The following is a 23,195-nucleotide window of genomic DNA, read 5'->3' as shown; positions in this document are numbered from 1 at the left end:
CCAAGTCCCTCCTCCCTTCCTTTTATCTTAGCCTGCTGGACACACTTTCCTCATTCCTGAAGAAGGGCTTATGCCCGAAACGTCGATTCTCCTGTTCCTTGGACGCTGCCTGACCTGCTGCGCTTTTCCAGCAACTGATCTCCAGCATCTGCAGTCCTCACTTTCTCCTGCAATTACAAATATAAGACATTTGCTACAGGTCTGGGTGAAAATCAAAGGACAACTTTCCTGTATGCGTCAGATTTAGCGTGTAAAACCGCAGGAGGTCTAAACATACACAAATGGACGTCAAATCAGAAAATATGCGAATTATGGCTAACTTTAAAATTATGGATAACTTTGATGTACAGTATCATGCTGAATTTCTATCCCCATTAGGACTGGCATGTTCGTCAGCTACCAATCGTTTTAAAACTCCGACTGAAGTCAAACAGCTCTTAACTGGAGCCAAGCCGATTTTGAATTGTTACAAAATCAGATGTTGGGGGAAAACAATCGTGAAATTTGAAGAAGGTTAAACGCAGGAATTCTGATCAAGACCAAACACATCACATTCCTTTCTGAAGAAGAGTAACTGAACTGGAAAGTCTGCTTTCCCTCCAACGATGCTGCCAGACCTGCTGAATTTCTCCAATACTTTTTGTTGTTGTTATATTCCTATTTGATCGGCGCTCGGTCCTGTGTCTCAGTGTGGGTATTGATATTGTCCTGCATGGCCATTCTGGACTTGTTTTAAAGTATCAAATATTGTCGATGTCTCAAAGTGATGCTTCATTGTTGTGTTTGCACAGAATTAAGAACATGTCCAAGTTCTGCTTCCACTCCATTAGTCGTTTCATTAAAGTCTATTTAAATAGTTTGGCTATTGCGTGGTTCCCATTAACTGACCACTCAGCAGCTAAAATCTTGAGGCGCAACTATGCTTTTTTTTTGGAGTGGTGTAGGAGCTGATCATTTCCTCCAGCTAAGAAAGCCTCTCTATCTGTGAGTAGGGTACACACCGATATGGTTCTGTTCAGAGTTTGGAGAAACCCGTAACATCGTTAACATTAAATAAATTTAGTGAGCACAGTGGGTCTAAATGTTATTACAGTTTTGATGGTTTGGTATTTCTGGCCCACCTGTAATCTCAGGTTGTATGGCCTTACTCAGGACTGCGAGTAAACTTCAATGCTGTTCCATTTGCTTCTGACTTCCAGCATCTGCTATCTCTAGAAGACACGCATTCTACCTGTTGGGACTACCTTATAAATTCAGGATCTCCTTGTTTCAATTTTCTGAATCAATAGATAAAATGAATGAGGTGCTCACGTTACTAATAGTTATTTCTAAAATGCCATTTTCTTTCCGAAGACCCAATTTTAGATTTTTTTCCCCGTAAATGCTTGAAAGCCCTCTTGTGGTGCAGTTGTAGTGTCTCTGCCCTTGGACCGCAAGGCCCAGGTTTTAGCCCCATCTGGGTGGTAAAAACAATGACTGCAGATGCTGGAAACCAGATTCTGGATTAGTGGTGCTGGAAGAGCACAGCAATTCAGGCAGCATCCGAGGACAGGCAAAATCGAAACGTCGATTTTGCCTGTCCTCGGATGCTGCCTGAATTGCTGTGCTCTTCCAGCACCACTAATCCAGAATTTAGCCCCATCTGCTCCAGCGGTCGGAACAGGTCGATATAGGCTAATTTAAAATAAAAATCTTGCGGTGCAAACCATTTACTTTGTTGGATCTAGAGATTGGTTCTGATCTAGTCACGCGTACCACTTATAATTTGGTTGTATCCATTAGTTCACATAGTCGTCCATAACCTTAGCCACGGTGGGGAACCGCGAGCTGGGAAGCTCTCATTATAGGTGCAAACCTCAGCCTGACCCTAAAGACGAGGGTAATGGGGATCAAGCTGGAAAGTGCAGATGAAAGAAGCTGCAATCTCAATGGGCCGAATAGGCCACGAGTGTTCCTGCTTCTTATCAGCGTAACCCCGCAAACAACTGTCAACACTCGACTGCAATTTCTGTCGCCTGCAATTCCTATCGGTACCACTAGTGCTGCATGAACCAAGTTACCCAATCACTTGCATACGCGGGGTCACTGCAGCTGTCTTATTTCTGTCTCACTTGAGTCCTCTCAGCCCGAAGTAAAAGATGTTATAAGTTCAGTTTGCTTAATGGGAAAGGGATATTAATATAAAGTGTGGAAGATTACCAGAGTTTAAGAATAGGAAGCTGGTGTTGGAACAAAAACAGAAATTACTGGAGGAATTCAGCAGGGCTGGCAGCATCTGTGCAGAGAAAGCAGAGATCGCGTTTGAGATCCAATGTTTGGTCAGAACCGACCTGAAACTTTAATTCTTTGTCTCCACAGATGCTGCCAAAACTGCTGATTCCTGTTTTTGTTCCTTTTCTTAAACTCTGATCATCTTCCACACTTTATATTAATATTCCTTTCCCATTAAGCAAACTGAACTTATATTTTACTTGGGGCTGAGAGGACTCACGTGGCACAGAAATAAAACAGTTACAGCCACCCCGAGTATGTCAGTGATTGGGTACTTGGTTCATTCAGCAATTCCAGCAGTTCCTGTTTTTACTTCAAATTTCGAACATCACATTTCCTTGTTTTATTTTCAAGTTGTTTTGGGAATGTGCTCTGGGCGTCACCAATGGAAAACATTGGAATGGAGTGGAAACTGTTTTGTTTAATCTGGAAGGTCAAAGGCACGGGGGACCGGGAGGGTGGGGAACGTTCAAAAACGTTGCTTCTCCTGGTTATGGAGAAAATCAGCCAGGATTCTTGCTCCTGAAGGTTCAGGTATCTCTTCAGGAAAAGTGAGGCGAATGCAACTACGAATTAATACAACTGCACATCTGAACGAAATAAAGTGCTGAGGTCACTCAATTCCAAAGTATGAGAACACATTTCCAAATCAACCTTAAAATGAAACAAAGTGCTGCGGATGTTAGGAATGTGTGAACAGTTTGTAGGGAATAGGTCACACACTCTACATGTCATACCTTTACCGACATGGTGGTTCAGTGGTTAGCACTGCTGCTTCACAGCGCTAGGGACCCAAATGTTTCCAGCCTCGGGCCACTGTCTGTGTGGAGTTTGCACATTCTCCGTGTGTCCTCCGGCTGCTCTAGTTTGCTCCCACAGTCCAAAAGATTTGTAGGTCAGGTGAATTGGATATGCTAAATGTTCAGGGATGTGTAGGTTAGGTGCGTTAGTTAGGGTAGTGGGTCTGGGTGAGTTACTCTTCGGAGGGCCAAATGGCCAGTTTCCACACTGTAGGGATTCTATGATTTCCAGGAACCCACTGAACTGTAGTGTGTTACCAAGTGTTCAAAGATGCACCAGAAACGGTGGGGGAGGGGGGAGTAGGAGTTGCGTGGAGTGTAGCATTTCATCTGTGTGCCGCTGTGACCAAATCCTAATTTGTTTCAAATAAATCCACGGGAATATATCCCCCCCCCCCCCCCCCCGCGCTCCGGCGAGGATAGACTCAATTTGAACTGTGAAGCCCCCCTCAGTCAAATAGTAGTACATTCACTTGTTTTACTTTCCATTTAATGTAGTGCTGTGGGCACCTGAAAAACTCTGCTGGCAATAACTCCTGAGAAAGAAATAGTTTAGTTTTCTAAAGCGGACAACTGGAAGAACCACCATCTGTCTATTCTTTTTTTTCTTCTTGACTTAAGGAATGTAGTACGTTTACTTTTGAGGTTGACAACCAACTTCTTTGGAAGACCTTTTTGCTGGGAGCTGGCGGGCCTGAAACACTCCTAAAGCCGAGGCACAATTTACCGACGAGTTACTGACCATGGACGGCGAGTGCAATCAATGCATTCTCTTAAAACGATCGGACAATATCGTGGGTTAACGATATGGAACGTTTCAAACCAAAATAAAGTAAATTTAAAGACTTGATCTTTGATAGTTCATTATTTAAAATGTGAGTAACGCACGCACTGGGCTATCTCCTTCTCACTGCCCAAAATATTTACTTTTCTCATTGAATTTTATAAATGGCGAGGTCATCTGGGAGCTAGGCGAAAGTGAGGACTGCAGATGTTGGAGATTAGACCCACACATACGGAGCTGTTGGCAATTCAGTTCAAAAGTCGTGCCATTGCATTAGCTACAGAGGCGCTTTTAGAATGCAGTCCCAACGCTAATTTACAGTCTCTTTTCTCCTTCCCATAGATTTTGATGGGATTATTTTCGTATTTTTTGTCACTATTACATGAAATTTAATGTGCTTGTTTGAGCTTGAGTAGTGATAAAACAGTCATCAGTTGCTTGGCTTTTGTATTAATCATCCCCAGGCATGTTTTCCAGTTAAACGTTTACAATCTATGAATGTTGGAAGCATTTGGACCCCATGTCCATACATAGAGTATACAAGTCGTGTCCAGAAATAGGGTGTGTGTATTTGACCTCCGAATTCCGAGATTTGACTGACAGATTTAATGGTTTTTGACAAAGACTGAAATTTTATTTTATATTTGGTGAAGTCTTTGACATAACTCTGCTGTAAAATATGCTATTTCTGAAAATATGTAATTGGCTTCATCAGAACTGTAGTTGAACAAATTAGTCCACCCATGACTTACGATTTGCACCCGACATGGAAAACTAGTTTGAAATACAGATGACACTCAGGCACTGAAATTGAATATTGACGACTTTATTTCAGCAACGAATAGAAATATAAAGGTGCCGGCAGTTTGATTTTCTCTTAAAGTACTGTATTGAAAAAGAGAGACATTCGGAGATTTTGCCAGCCACTGTGACAAGCGATTGGCGACGACCTAAAATGACGCAGGTTTCTTCATCAATGGTTAGCAGGCAGAAGACGCAGCCTCCATCGCCCCATTTTCCCATGCCCTATGCCTCTTTAGACCAAATTCTCAAAGAGGTATGTGCATAGGAAAAAGGAACAACGAGTACAGACGAAGTCCCAGAAGATGCTGTGCAGTCCTGCAATAAATCCATTCATAAGGCTTTGTTAAAATGGGACACGCGGCATTATTCAACTGAATAGACCTACACGATCATTCAACAGTGACCATTTCAAGTTGCTATATTTAGTCTCGGTAGCAAATCGAAGTTTTTCTCAAATGCAAATTTATCCTTGCAAGTGCATAAAAATAGAAGGTCTGTGATGACGCAAACCTGCACTACACACAAAAAAAGGTTTGAGGCTCTGTGAAAATTTTCTTAAATGCCTTGAAATATCTTAACTCTTGCTATCGTAAAGTTTCACCTAACCACATCTGTCCTTAAGACTAACATAAAAAAACTTATTGATGAAAGAAAATGCATTAACAGACAGCTGTATACATTTACATTGATATTATTCTGTTCGTAATTATGCCTAATCAATTTCCACCGCAAAAGTACTACTTACCCCTCTTGCAGACAGAATACTGAGAAGCTGTCTCTCATCCACATTTATCCCATTTGAAAGACCTTGACGGCTTATTTAACAACACAGTGTAACTGTTTTCGAATATGAAAAAAATCAGCTGCAGACTCCGGCCAAGGTCTCTGCTGCACCTGCAAGATTTTTTAGTACAAAGCCCTCGTTCAAACGGAATAGCACGTATTTAACAAGCGGTCATGGAAGAGTTATGATATGTATAATTGGGAAAAAAAGTTAGTGGAAAAATGTACATTGTTAACATGTGTCCGATATTCGAAGAAATTGCTCTTATTATCATCTGTTGATACATCCTATGCGTCAGTGCATTCAAAATGATGATATAATGGAGAACTCGTAGTTCCAAGGAGTTTACAGTAAGTTTCCGTCTTATCTCATTGCCTCCCTTCCAACAGATAGGACAGGGCGCAGGCATCAAGGACAGAGTACAAGGATTTTTACTGCTGTTCAAGCAAATATCACGGGCATCAAAGAGAAGAAAACTTAACTATGTCCTTCAGCTGTTGTATCCACTGATTGAATCTTTTAAATATATTAATATAGTGCTGTCAATATTAAAGTTATGCAGTGCCAACTTGTTGCAATTAGTCTAATTTAATAAGTCTATGTGAAACATGAAAAGCGTGAAACTGTTCTGATGTTTCTCCTAAACATCCTTTCATATTTGGTCTAGAATGGAAAATCAGTATTTTAAACTTTTAATTTATAAATGTTAGGTGTCCAAGCGGTTTTAATATATGGTAAAATAACCTAATAAGTATTTACCCAGGCCAGGTTTTTTTGAATATGAAGGTCCAATATCTTCTGACATAATCATTGCTCCATGGGAAATGATCATCTTACAAAATCCTTTCCAAATGATTGTTTACCATTTGTGACCCTGAACAATGAAGATGAACAGACTATTTGGCCTGCAGTAGAAAATATGGATGAACCACATCCTTCTCTTTAAATTTCCACATTTGTATATTTTCTAGTAAGCAGCACTAAATAATGTTAAAAATCACACAACACCAGGTTATAGTCCAGCAGGTTTATTTGGAAGTACTAGCTTTCAAAGTGCTGCTTCTTCAGGCAAATATCTGATGAAGGAGCAGCGCTTCGAAAGCTAGTGCTTCCAAATAAATCTGTTGGACTATAACCTGGTGTTGTGTGATTTTTAACTTTGTCCACCAGTTAACTTTGACCCCAGTCCAACACGGCATCTCCAAATCAGCACTGGATAATGATCATCAAGTGAGACTTGGCTGAATTTTCACCAATGAGTTATAATGTCCCAATACCATTTTGGCTAAGATTGGTGAGCTAAGCACAGGAACTGAATTTAGGTCCTCATGATTCAGTCAATGTCTTTCACTCACACCAAAAATCCTGTAGAAGTTGTGTTTGTTGTTTTTGATGCAAAATAATTCTGAGTATTTTGGACAACAGAACATCCAGCACACATGGTTAAATGGCTTTCCCTATGCTGTATCATTCTAATAGCTCAGTGGTTAGCACTGCTGCCTCACAGCACCAGGGTCCCAGGTTCGATTTCAGCCTTGGGCAACTGTCTGTGTGGAGTTTGCACATTCTCCCCGTGTCTGTGTGGGTTTCCTCTGGGTGCTCCAGTTTCCTCCCACAGTCCAAAAATGTGCAGGTTAGATTAATTGGCCATGCTAAATTGCCCATAGTGTTAGGTGCATTAGTCAGGGGTAAATGTAGGGGAATGGGTCTAGGTGGGTTACTCTTCGGAGGGTCGGTGTGGACTTGTTGGGCCGAAGGGCCAGTTTCCACACTGTAGGGAATCTAATAAAAAAATCTGATGATTCTGTCTGTCCCATGTTTAAAATTATCTTGATTTTACTGTTTTTTTATTGTTTCTTCATATGAATATGTTTTAACAATAAATGTTTACCCACCTCAACATCTCAAATGACAATTAGGATGAATTAATTATCAGGATTCATATCCAACTGTTATCATTAAATTGTCAGTGTGTGCTTCAGTAGGTCTCAGCAGATTGCAGCACTAATGCTGAATTGATGAGTAATGAAAGAACACAAGTACACAGTTTAACTCAGCTAATTGACAGCCAAATGCTAGAAAAATGTATAAAGGCCTTTTTTTACTGATAATTGAAACTTAAGGATAGTCCAAAGGACATCCTGGAAGTTTGAAAGTTGACATTGACCATCACTGTATTGAACCATTGCTAAGTAGAAAGCTCCAATTTGATCTCTGGCCTGGGAAAATTGGCAAAGAATAATTATTTATCTTCTAATCTTTATGTGAAACAAGGGAGAAAGCAAGTGCAGCTTCTCATTTTGATCTGAGTTTAGTAATCCTTGAGGAAGAAGTGTACTTTAAGGTTTTGGGTTCAATTTCCTTTTCCCTCTTATATATAAGATCACAAAATATGATGGCACTCATAATTTAGACAAGTTACCAGAGAGTTCCCAGCATTCCAATATGTTACAGAATCTTTGAGAAAAATAGGGATGGGGATGGAAATGGTTTTGATTTTAAATTAAAATTGGCTTCGTGTTTTTTTCCATTATTTTGATGGGATACCTGATCACGTTTTTCTACCTCAAGTTGAACTCTCAGTATAGGTTTGCTTGGCTGTTATATAGCACATTTGGACTTCCTTAATGTCAAAGTGTTTTGTCGTGATGCAAAAGTTGCAGTGTGCAAATAAGACAAAATTACACATCTTCATGATGACCAAATCGTACAAGAACAACCATGCTTTCCTGACATTGGACAAATGAAATCATCGAGTCTCCATCTGAATTGGATCTTGTTGGCAATGGGTATTTAAATATATTGCTCATGGAATTCTGTGGGGATGCAGCTGTTAGGAAGACTGCAAATTTCCTGTAGGAGAAATGTGGATTACCACAAGGATCAATTCTAGGGCCTCAAATGCATATTATTTGGCTTCATGACTTGGAGGAGATGGCAGAATGTAATGTATCCAAATTGTTGACAATACAAAAGTAAGTGGTGCAGATATAACAAACCTGCAAGAGGTAGTTTGAATGAGTGGACAAAATTTGGCAGATGCATTTTGGCAGGAAGAATCAAAACAATCAATTTTAGAAAAAAATTGAGAGACACTCCAAATAAGAAAGGATAGAATATTGAGAAGATGATTCCACTAGTGGGGGGGTCTTGAATTAGGGGACATGGTTACAGATTAAGGGGATATGCATTTAATTCTGCGATGCAAGGAATTTCTCCTCAAAAGGCTAAGGAAATTCAGCATGTCTACAATGACTCTTACCAACTTTTATAAGTGCGCTATCTAAAGCATCCTATCCAGATGCATCACAGCTTGGTATGGCAACTGTTCTGGCCAAATCTGCAAGCAACTACAGAGAGTTGTGAATGCAGCCCAGTTCATCACACAAACCAGCCTTCTTTCCATTGACTCTGTCTATACTTTCCACTGTTTCAGGAGAGCAGCCAACATCATCAAAGACCCTCTCCCATCCCAGTGTACTCTCTTCCACCCTCTTTCATCAGGCAGAAGATACAAAAGTTTGAAACCATGTACCAACAAATTCAAGAGCAGCTTCTTCCCCACTGTTATCAGACTTATGAAGAGATGTTCTGTACATTAGAGTTGATCTTTCTCCGCACGTTCTCTGCAGCTGTAACACCATATTCTATATTGTGTTCTGTTACCCTGATGTACTTACAAAAGTATGATTGGCCTGGATAGCACACAAAACACTACTTTTCACTGTATTTCACTGCATGTGACAATAATAAATCAAATCAAATCAAAAAAGTTCAGCACAGAGGGATTTGAGTGTTTTCTGCATGAAGCACAAAGTCAGCCTGCTGTTGCAACATGTAGCTAAAAAGGCAAATGGATTTGCCCTTATTATTAGGGGGTTGGAGTTTAAATATAGGGAAGTCGTGTTGCAACTGCAGTGTGTTGGTGAGATGTTGTGTACGGTTTAATTCCCATATTAAAAATGATGCATTGGAATTGGAGGCAGTTCAATAAAGATTCACTGGGCTGATTCCTACCACAAAGAGGTTGACTTGCCAAAAATAGCTACACAAGTCAGATATTTATTCATTTGAGTTTAGAAGAGTGAGGCGTGTTCCTATTGGAACATTCAACATTCTGGAGAGGCTGGGAGGATAGAATATTGAGGAGTGGGGCAAGTCTTGAATTAGGGGACTTGGTTACAGACTAAGGGGACATGCATTTCAATCTGCGATGCAATGGAATTTCTCCTTCTGGAGGTTAATGAATTCAAAAAAAAAATCAATGAGGTCATGACATATTGCAACCTAACTCCAGCAACATGCTTTTGCCTGGTATCCCTTAATTTATTTGACCGATAAAAAAACCTCAATTTCAGATTTCAGTTTAATAATTGACGTGGTATCAACTGCTGCTAGTGAAACCCTATTCCAAACTTTTATCATGCCTGTGTGTCTTGAAATCATATATTTTAATGTAATCTTAACACGAATACTAAGGTTACTGACTACAATACTGTACCTTTCATGAAACTCTTCAGCAGAAAGCATGCAGGCATTTGTCACTATCAGGTTCATAGCTCCTCAAAAGCAGAGTCGCAGGTAGATAGGATAGCAAAGAAGGTGTTTGCTATGCTTTCCTTTATTGGTCAGAGCATTGAGTACAGGAGTTTGAACTGTACAAGATGTTGTGGCTGTACAAGATGTTGGTATGGCCACTTTTGCAATTCTGTGTGCAAATCTGATCTCCTTCCTATTGGAAAGATGTTTTGAAACATGCAAGAGTTCAGAAAAGATTGACTAGTATGTGCCAGGGTTGGAGGATTTGAGCTATAGGGAGAGGCTGTACAGACTGGGGCTGTTTTCCCTGGAGCACTGAAGGCTGAGGGGTGATCTTATAGAGATTTATAAAATCATGAGGGACACGGATAGGGTAAACAGACAAAGTCTTTTCCCTGGGGTGGGGGAGTTGAGAACTAGAGGGCATAGGTTTAGGGTGAGAGAGGAAATATATAAAAGAGACCTAAGGGGCAACTTTTCCATGCAGAGCTTGATGCGTGTATGGATTGAGCTGCCAGAGGAAGTGAAGGAGACTGGTAAAAGTGCACTTAAAAAGCATCAGGATTGGTATATGAATAGGAAGGGTTTAGGGGGATATGGGCCAAGTTCTGGTAAATGAGTCTCGATTAGGTCGGATATCTGGTCGGCATGGACGAGTTGGACTGAAGGATGCTGTGCATCTCTATGACTCTATGAATATTTGGAAGTTTGTGCCCGAAACATCGACTCTTCTGCTCCTCAATGCTGTCTGACCTGCTGTGCTTTTTCCAGCATCACACTTTTCAACTCTGACTCTCCAGCACCTGTAGTCCTTACTTTCTCTTAGAAGTCTTTACAGCAGAGACTTGTGGAGGCTAGATCACTGAAAGTATTTAAAGAAGTGGTAGATAGATGTTTGAAACATCATGGCATTGAAGGCTATGATGAACTGACATTAAAGCAGCATTGAGGCCTAGGGTGGATCCACGATGATCTTATTGAATGGTGAGGCCAGTTTGAGGGCCCAAATTACCTACACCTGCTCCTATGTCTTACATTCAGAGCAGCAAGTACATAAGTGTAGCAGGCATGCTTAAGATTGCTATCTGTCAGTTTAGTATTGCCATCATATATGTGTTTGAATCCTGTTTAGTGAACGTCTACAAGAGCTTGTCAGAAACAATAGCCCACCTACGCCTAAAAATGAAGTGTCAACCTGGTAAAGTCACAATGCAGAATGCATTGCATGCTAGACAGTGAACACAATGGAATTGACAGAGTTAAATGATCCCATAAACCCAGGTTCAATCAAAGCAGTGGTGAATAGTTGCAGATGATTAAGCGATTAATGGAGTAGAGTTACATCCTCCATAATGGCAGTGCTCAGCATGAATGCAAAACACAATGTAAAGCCTTTTAATCAACTTCAGCCACCATAATTGGAGCCAGTGGTTTTGTGGTAGTGTACTGAACTATTAATTCAGAGACCCAGGCTAATGGTCTGAGGACGTGGTTTTGAATCTCATAAGGGCAGTTGGTGAAATTTAAATTCAATCAATAAATCTGGATTCTTAAAAACTAGTTTTACATCATAAGAAAAAAACTAGTTTTATATCGTAAGAGAAAAACTATCTGATTCTTTAATGCCCTATAGGAAAGGAAGTCTGTGAGCTTTACCCGCTTTGGTGAAGATATACATAAAAAGCTAAATTCCAGAGATAAAGTGAGGGTGACTATTCTTAATGTCAAGGTCACAAAAATATAAAATTTGCAAAATATAAAATCACAAAATATAAAATTTGCAATTCCTCCCAATGATTGATAGTCGTCCTTGCATAAATATAGCAAGTTCTTGACAACATTAAGGCTTGGGCTGCTAAGTGGCATTTAATATTCTCAACACATAGATACAAGGCATAACCATCCACATCCCAACTATCAATTTCCTAGCTGTCACCATTGGTCAGAAACTTAAGTGGCCTAATCTCATAAATGCTGGAACAACAAGAGTCGATGAGAAGCTGAGTATTCTGTGCTAAACGATTCACCTCCTTACCCCTGCCCCTTCAATAAACACAAGCTAGGAGTGTGATGGAATATCTTTCACTTGCCTGGATGAGTGCTGCTGCACTCAAGAAACTCATTCCATCGTTTCTGACTGGTGCCCCAGCATCAACTTATACGTTCACTCCCTCTACTATAGCTATAAAATTGCTCTGGTGTGCAACATCTACAAGATGTACTGTTGTAACTTAATAAGGCTTCTTCAACAGCATCTTCCAAAACCATGATGCCTGCCACCTAGAAGGACAAGGGCAACAGACAGCTGTTACATCACTCTGGCTGTGTCAAAAGCCTGAATGTTCTAATACTGGTCATGTGCCTTTACCACTTGGACTGGTTGGTTCAAGTGATGACTCAGCTCAACTTTCACAAGGGATAGACAGTGTGAAGATTGATAGTCATCCTTGATAGTGGTCCCCACATCCCATGAATGACTGAAGAAGGACAATGCTAACAAAAAGTCAATCGCAAATGGATGCATCTGCTCATGTGTCAGGAAGTGGTCAGCCATTGCAGCAGTGTTTACACTATCAGTAGTTGAAGGGCAATTTTATTATCTAGCACAGAAGTCAACGGGCCAGTTTAATTCCAAAAGCTCTCATTGACATTTCACTTACATTTACCATTAAAGGAGTGCAAATCTTGTCTCACTTTATTTTAACATCTTCCAATGTATGGTACACTCTCAAGTAAATAGAGATCAAAAGACTGATATCAGTGATGTTTGATTTCAGTAGATGATTACATTGATGAATGCATACTGGGAACTAAGCCATCCATGCGTAGAAGTGACTATTAATGCATCAAGTGAATAGAATTCTTAGCTGAAGGTATTGTTAGCAGAAGACTGATGTACAATATTTACTGCATATAGAAGTATTTCACAGGGGATACTTTCTTTCTTATCAGTATGACCTTGACTGTTTGTGGACCTCCTTTCCTTTTATATACCAGGTGCCCCGTTGTTAGATCACGTTAGCATTTGTACCCCATTTTGAGAATTTGTCTCTTTAGTTTGTGATAGAAGAGCTTTAAACTGCTTTTGAACATGGGCTATTAATGTTAAGTGTATTTACTCAGTTAAAACATACCAATTTGATAATAGTTATTCAGATATGAATGGAAGCTATTTTCTCCAAAGATTGTGAACAACAAGCAATTCATTAGCAATTAATATTCAAATTCTCAATAGCAGTTGGTTTGTATAGGTCCTCTTCTTTGGTACTGTGCTAGAGAGACATATACAAAAAATAAACTGAGACACAGGTAGTCAATCAAATTTGGAACCGGAAAGATGTAGGAACAAACTTTTGACCAGGTTCACATGCAAAATGCAGGAGTTATTTGTTTCAGTCAAAAATATTGACTGGCTGAAGTGAGGTCCATCATAAGGTAAGTAGTGGGGATGTTCGCTAATGATTGCACAATGTTCAGCACCACAGATACTGAAGCAGTCTATATTCAAATACAGCAAGATCTGGACAATTTCCCATTTTGGGCTGACAAGTGGCAAGTATCATTCGTGCCACACAAATGCCAGGTAATGACGATCTCCAGTAAGAGACAATCTAACCATTACCCTTTGACCATCACTGAATCCCAGCTATAAACATCCTGGGGGTTACCATTGACCAGAAACTCAACTGGACTCATCACATGAACACAGTGGCTAGAGCAGTTCAGGGGCTAGGAATATTCTGGTGACTAACTCAGCTCCTGACTTCCCAAAGACTGTCCATCATCTGCAAGGCACAAGTCAAGAGTGTGATGGAATACTCCCCACTCGTCTTGATGGGTGCAGCTCCATCAACACTCGAAAAATCTTGACTCTACCCAGGACAAAGCAACCCACTTGACTGGCACGTCATCCACAAGCATCCACTCTGTCTACCACTGACACTCAGTAGCAGCAGTGTGTACTATCTTAGCATTGTACTGTAGAAATTCACCAAAGATCCTTGGACAGCACCTTTCAAAACCATGATCACTTCCATCTAGAAGGACAAGAGCAATAGATATATGGGAACACAACTACCTGCAAGTTCCCCTTCAAACCAAACATCATTCTGACTTGGAAATATTCCTTCACTGCCTCTGGGTCAAAATTCTGGAATTCCCTCCCTAAAAGCATTATGGGTCAAATTACAGCACATAGACTGCAGCCGAACAAGAATGCAGTTCACCACCACGTTCTCAAAGGCAACTAGGGATGGGCAATAGATGCCCGCCAGCCAGTGATACCCCACATCCCACAAGTGAATAAATAAAAGTGTCATAATGTTTTAATTACTTTGTGCAATTGCACAATTGAACTATTTGTTAGTCTACTAAATTAATCTATTCATATTTTATGTTCATTTGCTACAAAATAAAATGTCTTCATAATTTGTATATTGTCTTGTTTCATCAAGTTTTCTCTCAGCTCACCCTTAAAGAAATGGAAGAAAAGTCCACAAAAAGTTTGACCATCGAGTTGAGATTGGAGAGTTGTTACTGTGTTGGTTTATGCCATTGTATCCTTAGACATGAGAAGTGTGGGGACAACTCATTTGAAGGAACTCACAGAGTTTGGAAAGTGGCTATCATCTCTGAATGCAAGGAAATGTTTAGCACGTGATCCTAAATTTACAACAACTTCATTATAAGAAACTGCAAAATTGGCTTGAAGTACTCTTCAATATGGCTACAGCGTGTTTGATAACAATCTTAACTGTTGCTAAGTGTCATGGTTTCACTATTCAGCTGTGATTTATGGCTGGCCCAGTCCCACCTGGTCTGTATTCTCCCTCAAATAGTCTAGGCAATGATGAATATTTTAAAATGATGTTAGTGTTACTTTGGCTTGGAAACTATTCTTGCAACAGGTCAATGTTTCTGGTCAATGACTAATTGATCATTGATGGAGTAGAGCTCCTTGTATTTCAAGAAGATCAAGGGATTATACTTTGAAGAACAAAAGCCATGAGTAATTGCTTGGTGCTTTGTGAGTCCTATGACAAGAAACTTTGCAAAGTCTGCCAATTTTCTATGGAGAAAATGAAGAAGGGGTTTGCTCTGTTTTACAATGCATTAGGAACTCTCTCTGAATCTACGTACTGCAACTATTACAGAATACAGTATTGGAATGAGTCGGAAGAATGACCAACATAAGAATGGAAGAGCGAGGAGCATGAGTATGGAATTTGGCCCCTTAAGCCATCTCTGCAATTTAATGCGATGCTGGTGGATAAGTTTTGTTTTGTTTTTGTTTCTGTTCGCCAGCTTTCACTTTCACTTTATTGGATGAAAAAACATAGAAGAGGATAAACAGCTTATCTAGGTTCAGGGATGCGGTAAATTTGACTGCCTTGACATCACTCTCCCTCTGGCTGAAGATATCTGCAGACCAGAACCTGATCATTGGCAACCTAGTGAGGCAGAACTTGTTGCAGATTTCCTCAGAAGTTTCCAGGTAGGGAATCCTTGTTTTCTGGAAGATTTCAGTCAGGTAGATAAAGTTGAGCTGTAATCTGATATTCTGATGGTTATCTGGATCAATTAAGTTAAAAAGCACACAACATCAGGTTAGAGACCAACAGGTTTATTTGGAAATACAAGTTTTCGAAGTGCTGCTCCTCTGTCAGCTACCTGACAAGGGAACACTGCTCTGAAAATTTATACTTCCACATAAACCTGCTGGACTAAAACCTGGTGTTGTGTGATTTTTAACTTTGTCCACCCCAGTCCAACACTGGCACCTCCATATCATAGATCAATGAAAGTAATACAGTTGCAGTCTACGCTGGAAAATAGTGGCGGATTTTTGTTTAATTGAAGGCTAACAAACTTCTTTATGAACAAACCATAGCAGCTTGACATGTGTCCCATGGGTCTGCTTGAAATGTTTACTTTGCAGAAAATATTAGATGTAATTTCAATTATTAATAAGTTTCTTCTGTCAATTTCCTCAATCCCAACTGTAAATTATTGCTTTGGAAGTTAACAAAGTGGTCCACTATCTCCTGGTAAGGTTAAAAATCACACAACACCAGGTTATAGTCCAACAGGTTTAATTGGAAGCACACTAGCTTTCGGAGCGACGCTCCTTCATCAGGTGATAGTGGCTCCGAAAGCTAGTGTGCTTCCAATTAAACCTGTTGGACTATAACCTGGTGTTGTGTGATTCTTAACTTTGTACACCCCAGTCCAACACCGGCATCTCCAAATCTGTTAAGGTAGCAGTGATGCTAATATTTCTTACTATTGTTTATACAAAAATGCAACAGCAAACTCAGATGAAGACAGATGAAACATAGAAAACCAAGCTTTTTTTGATAAGTTTAGTAAATCTCTCCACCATTAGCATTTTTAAAAGTCAGTCTTTGTTCTATGTCTCATTTCTGAAATGCTTTGAACGGGATGAAATTGTTGCACTTGCTGACGAGATGCAAGCTGCACGCATCGAAACTGTCAACGTTTGTCAATTTCAATCTAACTAATATTTTCACAATGTCAACTTTGGTGCTGAAAATGTGGAGTCTCATTCCTTCAGGATTTAATTGCTGTTGAAGTTTAAAAAATAAAATTAACTTTTTTCCATCCCTTACATCTCTTATCTCTTCCTCTTTACCCAGATATCCTTTACTTCTCATTCTGTATCCGATTAGGCATTGAATTTGCCCACTCACTACGTCCTACTCAGTTGCTCTGCTGTTTATTTGATAATACTACACTCTGGCTGGCTCAGGAGACAGACTGTATGACTTGTTTTCTCAAATCCCAGGTGTCTCATTCCCTTCACCATACTGTTACCAGCTTCCATTTGCAGCAGGTTGCTATGGAAGAATATTATACACACAACGTATATAAAGTGTAACTAATAGTAGGCACTGTTAGATGTCTTGCTGCAACAATTTATGACCCACTGTCTTTTCTTTCGTCTTTTGAAAATTTGGAACCACCCGTACTGCTATCATTTGCAGCAAAGTTCATACACTGACTGTTTTCTAAATTTATTGTAATCTGCAGGACTCAAAACTGGCAGCTTAAGCAATGAAAAGATCAGCAGTCAGCATGATATGAAGACAATCAAACTGTTATTCTTTTATCTCACTTGCTTTCTTGTGTTGCAGGATACATTACAAACATGGGTCGAATTTATCCCCAGTATGAGGTTTGTTTCTGAGTCTGACGGCAGGCCAATTAAAGGCCCTGTGCTCAGCATGTTTCATGTAATGTTGATTTACATCAATTGAAAAATAGGCAGAGAAAGATTGCAATGGTGATCGAGAAAGAAACTACTGTCATTAAAAGATATTGAGATGCAAGCCTATAGGTTCTGTTTCTGAACTGCGAGGAATGCTAAAGGTAATGATAATGGTAATAATGATGATGCTCAGACAGACCTTGGCAGTGTTATCAGTAATTAGCTGATTTTCTACTGTTACTTGTGTGCAGCTCACTCCCTGAAACCTTGGTCAGAAATGTATGCATTGTGTAGTGCCTTCTTCAGGAACCGTTTATATCAGTTTAGGTAAGCAGAAAGCTTTATTAGTTGTGAATTAAAAACCATCGCTTCAATATAATTTTATTTACCTTAATTGGCTGACACAGCAAGCAAAAACAACAAGGCAAAAATATGCAGAAAATGAAAGCAATCATCCCCAGAAACACCAACCACTAATAGGTGACAGGGTGAAACCTTCACCCTTCATTATATTTGATTACCAACAGCACTAATATGCGTACCTTTGTAAAACTGCTTCAAACGGTTCAGTCAATCCCCTATTGTGGTGAATAGAATGCCATAAGTGGAGAGCAGAAATTCCAATAAGACACAGATGAAACTAATACAGGCCTGTTTCTTTGATCATTGACCCTGGGGGCATCTATGCTAAATTGGTTTTCATGTGCCGAAGTGACAGTAGTGTAGATTTCCTGAATGTTTTCATATTTCATGGCAACCTAACAATGAAAGCAAGGTTGTATCGCAGTCAATGATGCATATTTCTAGGTGGGAGGGGATTGACAGCTGGAAGAAACCCCTGACTGAAAAAAGCTTAAAGCTTAATTCTGCTATGTCAATGCTGTGAATATGATGTTATTCTTGTTTCACACAACCTCCAAGTGTTTACCCTAGATTCACATTGTTTCATTAATTTATCCATTTACTTGTGGTGCGTGGTGGGTGCAGAAGTGATTTTAAGTGACAGATAATACATGTGAGTAGCTCTGAAAATAACTTTATGAACCTAGTTCTGTTGGGCTTGGGTTACCAATTTTGGGCAATGTATTCCAAGAGTTTATGAGACATGAACTTCCATTTTCCTACTCCAGCCACTCCAGCTAGTCCATCAGCCTTTTTCAGTCCACCACTAATATTTTTATGACTAACAAGTATGTATTCAAATTTTAAAAAATACAATTTCTAAATGCATTTGTGTTTTTCCCCCCTCCTGGGTGCTTAGTGCCCAAGAGATTAATATGTGATTTCTGGAGACCCCCAGGATAATCCTGGAAGCTTGGTAACTACAGCTTGAGTTTTATGAATTTCTTTTGTCTGATTATGAAATTGGTGAAAAGATTTAGCACTGCAGGTCCTCATACTGCTATATTTCAACAGCAGGAGGATGATAACTCATCCTGTGGGAGTCAGGTTTTTATTTTTTGCCTGAGAAAGGTAGAAAATGCTGGAAATGCCAGTTCACTTTACATTATCCTGATACAAGTATAATGGAGCAACTGACTAATCATAATCATGAATCTCAATCAACTAGACCACAACAGACCCAAATATGAGTTGTGCAAAATCCCCTGTGGTGAAAATATTTGGGAATCATCTGTCAAAAGTCACCAATTCCTCCCCAGTGTGTCTTATTTACCTAATATTTAAAATACTCATACCAAGACACACAAAATATTTTTTTCTAAAAGTAATCTATTTAGCTTGTATTTGAATAAATCAACATTACATATTTCCCTAATTTACTGAGGAACTGGCCTCCACAGTGCTCATAGCAGGAGGGATACAGAAAATTAATGCTTTTAAGGTAAATCCATGGCATAGATGACATTTCATTGCAAATAAAAGCTGACATTTGTAAATGTGTTGCTATTTGAGATTATCACCCATCTGATCAATAGTTATTGTAACTGTGCTTATAAGAATCAATCAGGTTAACTGGCCTTAGCTACATCTGGCTAAGAGCCCTGTCCAAGGGAGTTCTATACTTGCACTCCTGCCTAACGTAACATAACATCTCATTGTTCAATGTTGGCGCATCACATACTGGAAGGGGTTCAAGCAGTTGAAAATGTTGCAAGAACAAATAAAAAAAACAAAAAGGCTGCATTTGCTCCTGAGAATAAACAGGGACTGCTTGCCTTTTGAGCAGCAACTAAAGCCTGAGTCAGTGATTGATCACTGCATCCAGCTGACATCTATTGAAACTGGGTGTTATGAAGTCCAAGGCAGAAGTGGGTACTGCAGATGTTGGAGATTAGAGTCAAGATTAGAGTGGTGCTGGAAAAGCACAGCATGTCAGGCAGCATCCTGATGAAGGGCTTTTGCCTGAAACGTTGATTTTCCTGCTTCTCAGATGCTGCCTGACCTGCTGTGCTTTTCCAGCACCACTCTAATCTTGTTATTAAGTCCTGTCTAGCTTGTTGCAACTGACACTACGGAGCCCTTTTATGCTGAAAATTGTGTTTCTCCTGCTCAATGTCCTCATCTTCTACCTCAGAAAACTGCTGTCACTTTCCCAGTGTCTATCACATCCCTTCTTTGCCTGTTCCAGTGTGAAGGGCATAGATTGCAAGGATTATGTAGCACTCTGTTTGGATAATACTACAAGCCCTCCACACCTGTCCCCTATCCCTCAGATCAATCCTTATTTTTAGCAAGTCTTTTGCCTGCTCCACAATGGTGCTGTTTAAAGAATAAACCTCATTGTGTCTCCTGCCTTAAATTTTGCCAATCGAACCGGTGCTATATGGGCCCTATGAAGTATCTTCAGCTGGATAGCCTGGATTCTGTTACAGATAGTAATTCTTCTAGCGTTTTCCCAAATATCATTCTATGTTTCTATAGAGATTTCCAGTCCCAAATCCTGATCCCATGTTTTAAGCAGACTATCCATATCTCCCGATACTTCATCATGTAGTAAATGATAAATAGTACTGACGGAAGATACTGGGCCGAGTAGTTAAGGAGTGTCACAGAGTTACTTAAATGAGCCGTCAGCCATGGTTGCAGACCTAGCCCTTTTCTTCTACTAACTATCCTCATAAGTCATCTGGCTCTAGCACCATACACTCGGGGGAAGCCAGGAGAGTGGTAATGAAAAACAAATCATGGTCGAATGGCAGAGCAGACGCAGTGGGCCAAAAGGCCTAATTCCACACCCATGTCTTTTGGAGATGGATCATGCACTCGGCACTTGTGCCTTAAGATTATTGTGAATGCTTCAAACCTATCTTTTGCAACACTTTTCATGGCATCTCCCTAGATATATCTGACAATAACTCATTCATTCATTCATTGATATGCTGGGCTCTCCCATAATTGAAGATGGGACTATTTGTAGCTCCTTCTCCTCCAGTGAGTTATTCATTTGTCCATCACTATTCACAATTAGTTGTCGCATGATTCCAGAATCTAGAATCCTGTTTGGTCGCACCACTAGGTTGACACCTCACTTTTACGTATGTCTGGTGTTGTTCCTGCCCTCCTGTACTCTTCATTCAACCTGGAAACAACTGAGCAAGCATCAGGAGGTTGCAAAATCTGAATTCTAGTTTCAGCTTTTGTTAGGTAACCCTAGATGCCTTCTATTCTGAAGAATGGATCCTGCTTTCTTTTCAAGATCTGCTGTGATTACTCTGGAAGTTGATCAGTCTGAGAAAAATATTTTCTGACTCCATGTTTTCATATGCTGTTTTCCCATGTTCTACCTTCCAAGTTCAATTCAAATCACAGTACCAACTCCCCCATCATTTATAAATGCTGTCCCTTCCACACTTCACATCAGCTCTGATGAAGTGTTTTCTAGACTCGTAATGTTAGTTTGCTCTGACTCCATGGATGCTGCCTGACCCGATCTGATTTCCAGCATTCTTTTGTTTTCAGTATCTATCCCTTCTACTGTTACACATATACAGTCAGTCGCCTAAGGCGGGAATTGAACCCGGGTCTCGGCGCTGTGAGGCAGCAGTGCTAACCACTGTGCCACCATGCCGCCCATTCTTTTGTTTTCAGTATCTATCCCTTCTACTGTTACACATATTGGGCAATTTTCAATAACATTTCTGAAATTAATGGCATGAAGTTTCTCATTTTTTGGCACCTTTCAGAACGTTGCTAGAGTGGAGACAGGTACTGGGTCAGGGGAGTGGGTTAATATTCCATGAATATCCCATTATTTCTGCAAAGACAAGTTGGCTGGACCAATCCACTGTCCTGTTTGTAGCATATTTTATTTGTTTCAATTTAAATCAATTTAACATTGATTAAATACATTAAATGTCTATTGCTGAAGGCTTTATGCCATCGTATTTGATATTTAGGTAGGAGCAATATAGAAATACATCAATTTAAATTTTACAAGAGACCTGATGATTGTTCTTTCCTGCTTTCAGAAACGTGATGCCTTTTGGATATGTAAACTGGACTGCTACTGAAAACAAAACTTGCAATGTGATTTCAATGAATGACTGGCCGGATCCTGTGTGAAGCCCATGAAATGCTGCACCTGTAAAGTATGATTAAAACTTCAAACTGGGAGAGACTTAACAAAAGGAGGCAATGAGGAGGCTGATTATCCCTCGTGTCAGCAGAAAATCATCTTATGCAGCTATGTCTGTTATACCGTCTAGAAATACAATGTATGAAAAATAGGGTTAAAAGCTGACAGCTATCAAATTTATCTGGTAAGAATCCTGACAGCTGATATCCTCACTGTTATCATTGTTACAAAGTCTGAACTAATATTGTGCATAAAAATGTTCCAATTTGGACCTACCTAGAGTTGTAAATCTGCTTATTTGGTCAACAGACAAGAAGGTATATTTTACAAATTATATACCGAGAGTGCTGCATACCTGAAAATTTATTCAATTTGCTATTGTCACATGTACAGTGAAAAGTACTGCTTTTGTGTGCTAAACAGGCAGATCATACCATACAAAGTGCTTCAGGGTAATAGAATAGAATACACTATTACAGCTGTGGAGAAGGTGGAAAGAGAGATCAACTTTAATACTTGAGAGGTCCATTCAAAAATCTGATTGCATCAGGGAAGAAGCTGTTCTTGAACCTGTTAGTATGTTTTTTCAAACTTTTGTATGTTCTGCCTGATGGAAGAGAGTGGGAAAGAATATAATTGGGGTGAGAGGGGTCTTTGATTATACTGACTACTTTTCCAAGACATTGCAAAGTATAGACTGAGTCAATGATTGGAAAGGTGGCTTCTGTGATGGACTGGGCTGTGTTCATGATTCATTGTAGTTTCTTGCAGTCTTGGGCAGAGTATTTGCCATATCAGGCTGTGCTGCATCCAGATGGGATGCTTTCTATGGTGCATCTATTAAAAAATGTGATAAGAATAATTGTGAACATGCTGAATTTCCATAGGCTTCTGAGGAAGTAGAGGCATTGTTGTGCTTTATTGATTGTAGTGTCAACATGGAGGGACTAGGACAGGCTGTTGCTAATTTTAATCCATGGAACTTGACACTCTCGACCATTTCCACCTCAGCACCATTGATACAGAAAGGAGTGTGTCCTCCACTCTGCTTCCTGAAGTCGATGACTAGCTCCTTTGTTTTGTTGACATTAATGGAGAGATTGTTGTCGTTACACCATGTCACTAAGCTCTGTATTTCTTTCCCGTACTCTGTCTTGTCAATGTTTGAGAATCAACCCACTATAGTGGTGTCATCAGCAAACTAGTAAATGGAGTTCGAGCAGAATTTGGCCACACAGTTGTAAGTGCATAGGGAGTACAGTCGGGGGCTAAGTAGACAGCTTGGCAGAGCATTGCTGTTGAGAATTATCATGGAAGAGATGTTGTCACCCATCCTTACTGTTTGTGATCTGTGGATGTCAGGGATCCAGGTGCAGAGTGGGGTGCAGAGTCTTAGGTCACAGAGTTTGGAGATGTGTTTGGTTGGAATGCTGAAGCTGGAACTGTAG

General features: G+C 39.9%; 1 protein-coding gene across 6 annotated transcripts in view; it reads left to right on the top strand.

Annotated features, from left to right (window-relative positions):
• LOC122561108 (kinase non-catalytic C-lobe domain-containing protein 1) overlaps positions 1–23,195 on the top strand; it is a 351,506-nt gene that overhangs the window by 273,447 nt on the left and 54,864 nt on the right. For 2 of the 6 annotated variants that reach the window (XR_006314907.1, XR_006314906.1), the window contains exon 30: positions 21,641–21,931. Coding sequence is in view for 3 of the 6 variants with exons in the window: in XM_043712538.1 (XP_043568473.1) it covers positions 3,693–3,780 (88 nt within the window). In the remaining 3 variants the exon portion in view is untranslated. Of the gene's footprint in view, positions 1–378; positions 1,375–3,692; positions 3,946–15,286; positions 15,416–21,640; positions 21,932–23,195 lie in introns of those variants that run through there. The other 4 variants (XR_006314909.1, XM_043712542.1, XM_043712538.1 and 1 more) reach the window with 4 other exon arrangements.

Source organism: Chiloscyllium plagiosum, chromosome 22, assembly GCF_004010195.1.
Source record: "Chiloscyllium plagiosum isolate BGI_BamShark_2017 chromosome 22, ASM401019v2, whole genome shotgun sequence".
Taxonomy (NCBI): Eukaryota; Metazoa; Chordata; class Chondrichthyes; order Orectolobiformes; family Hemiscylliidae; genus Chiloscyllium; species Chiloscyllium plagiosum.
The sequence above is the reverse complement of the archived record's forward strand: the minus strand, read 5'-3'. Positions and strand labels throughout refer to the sequence as shown.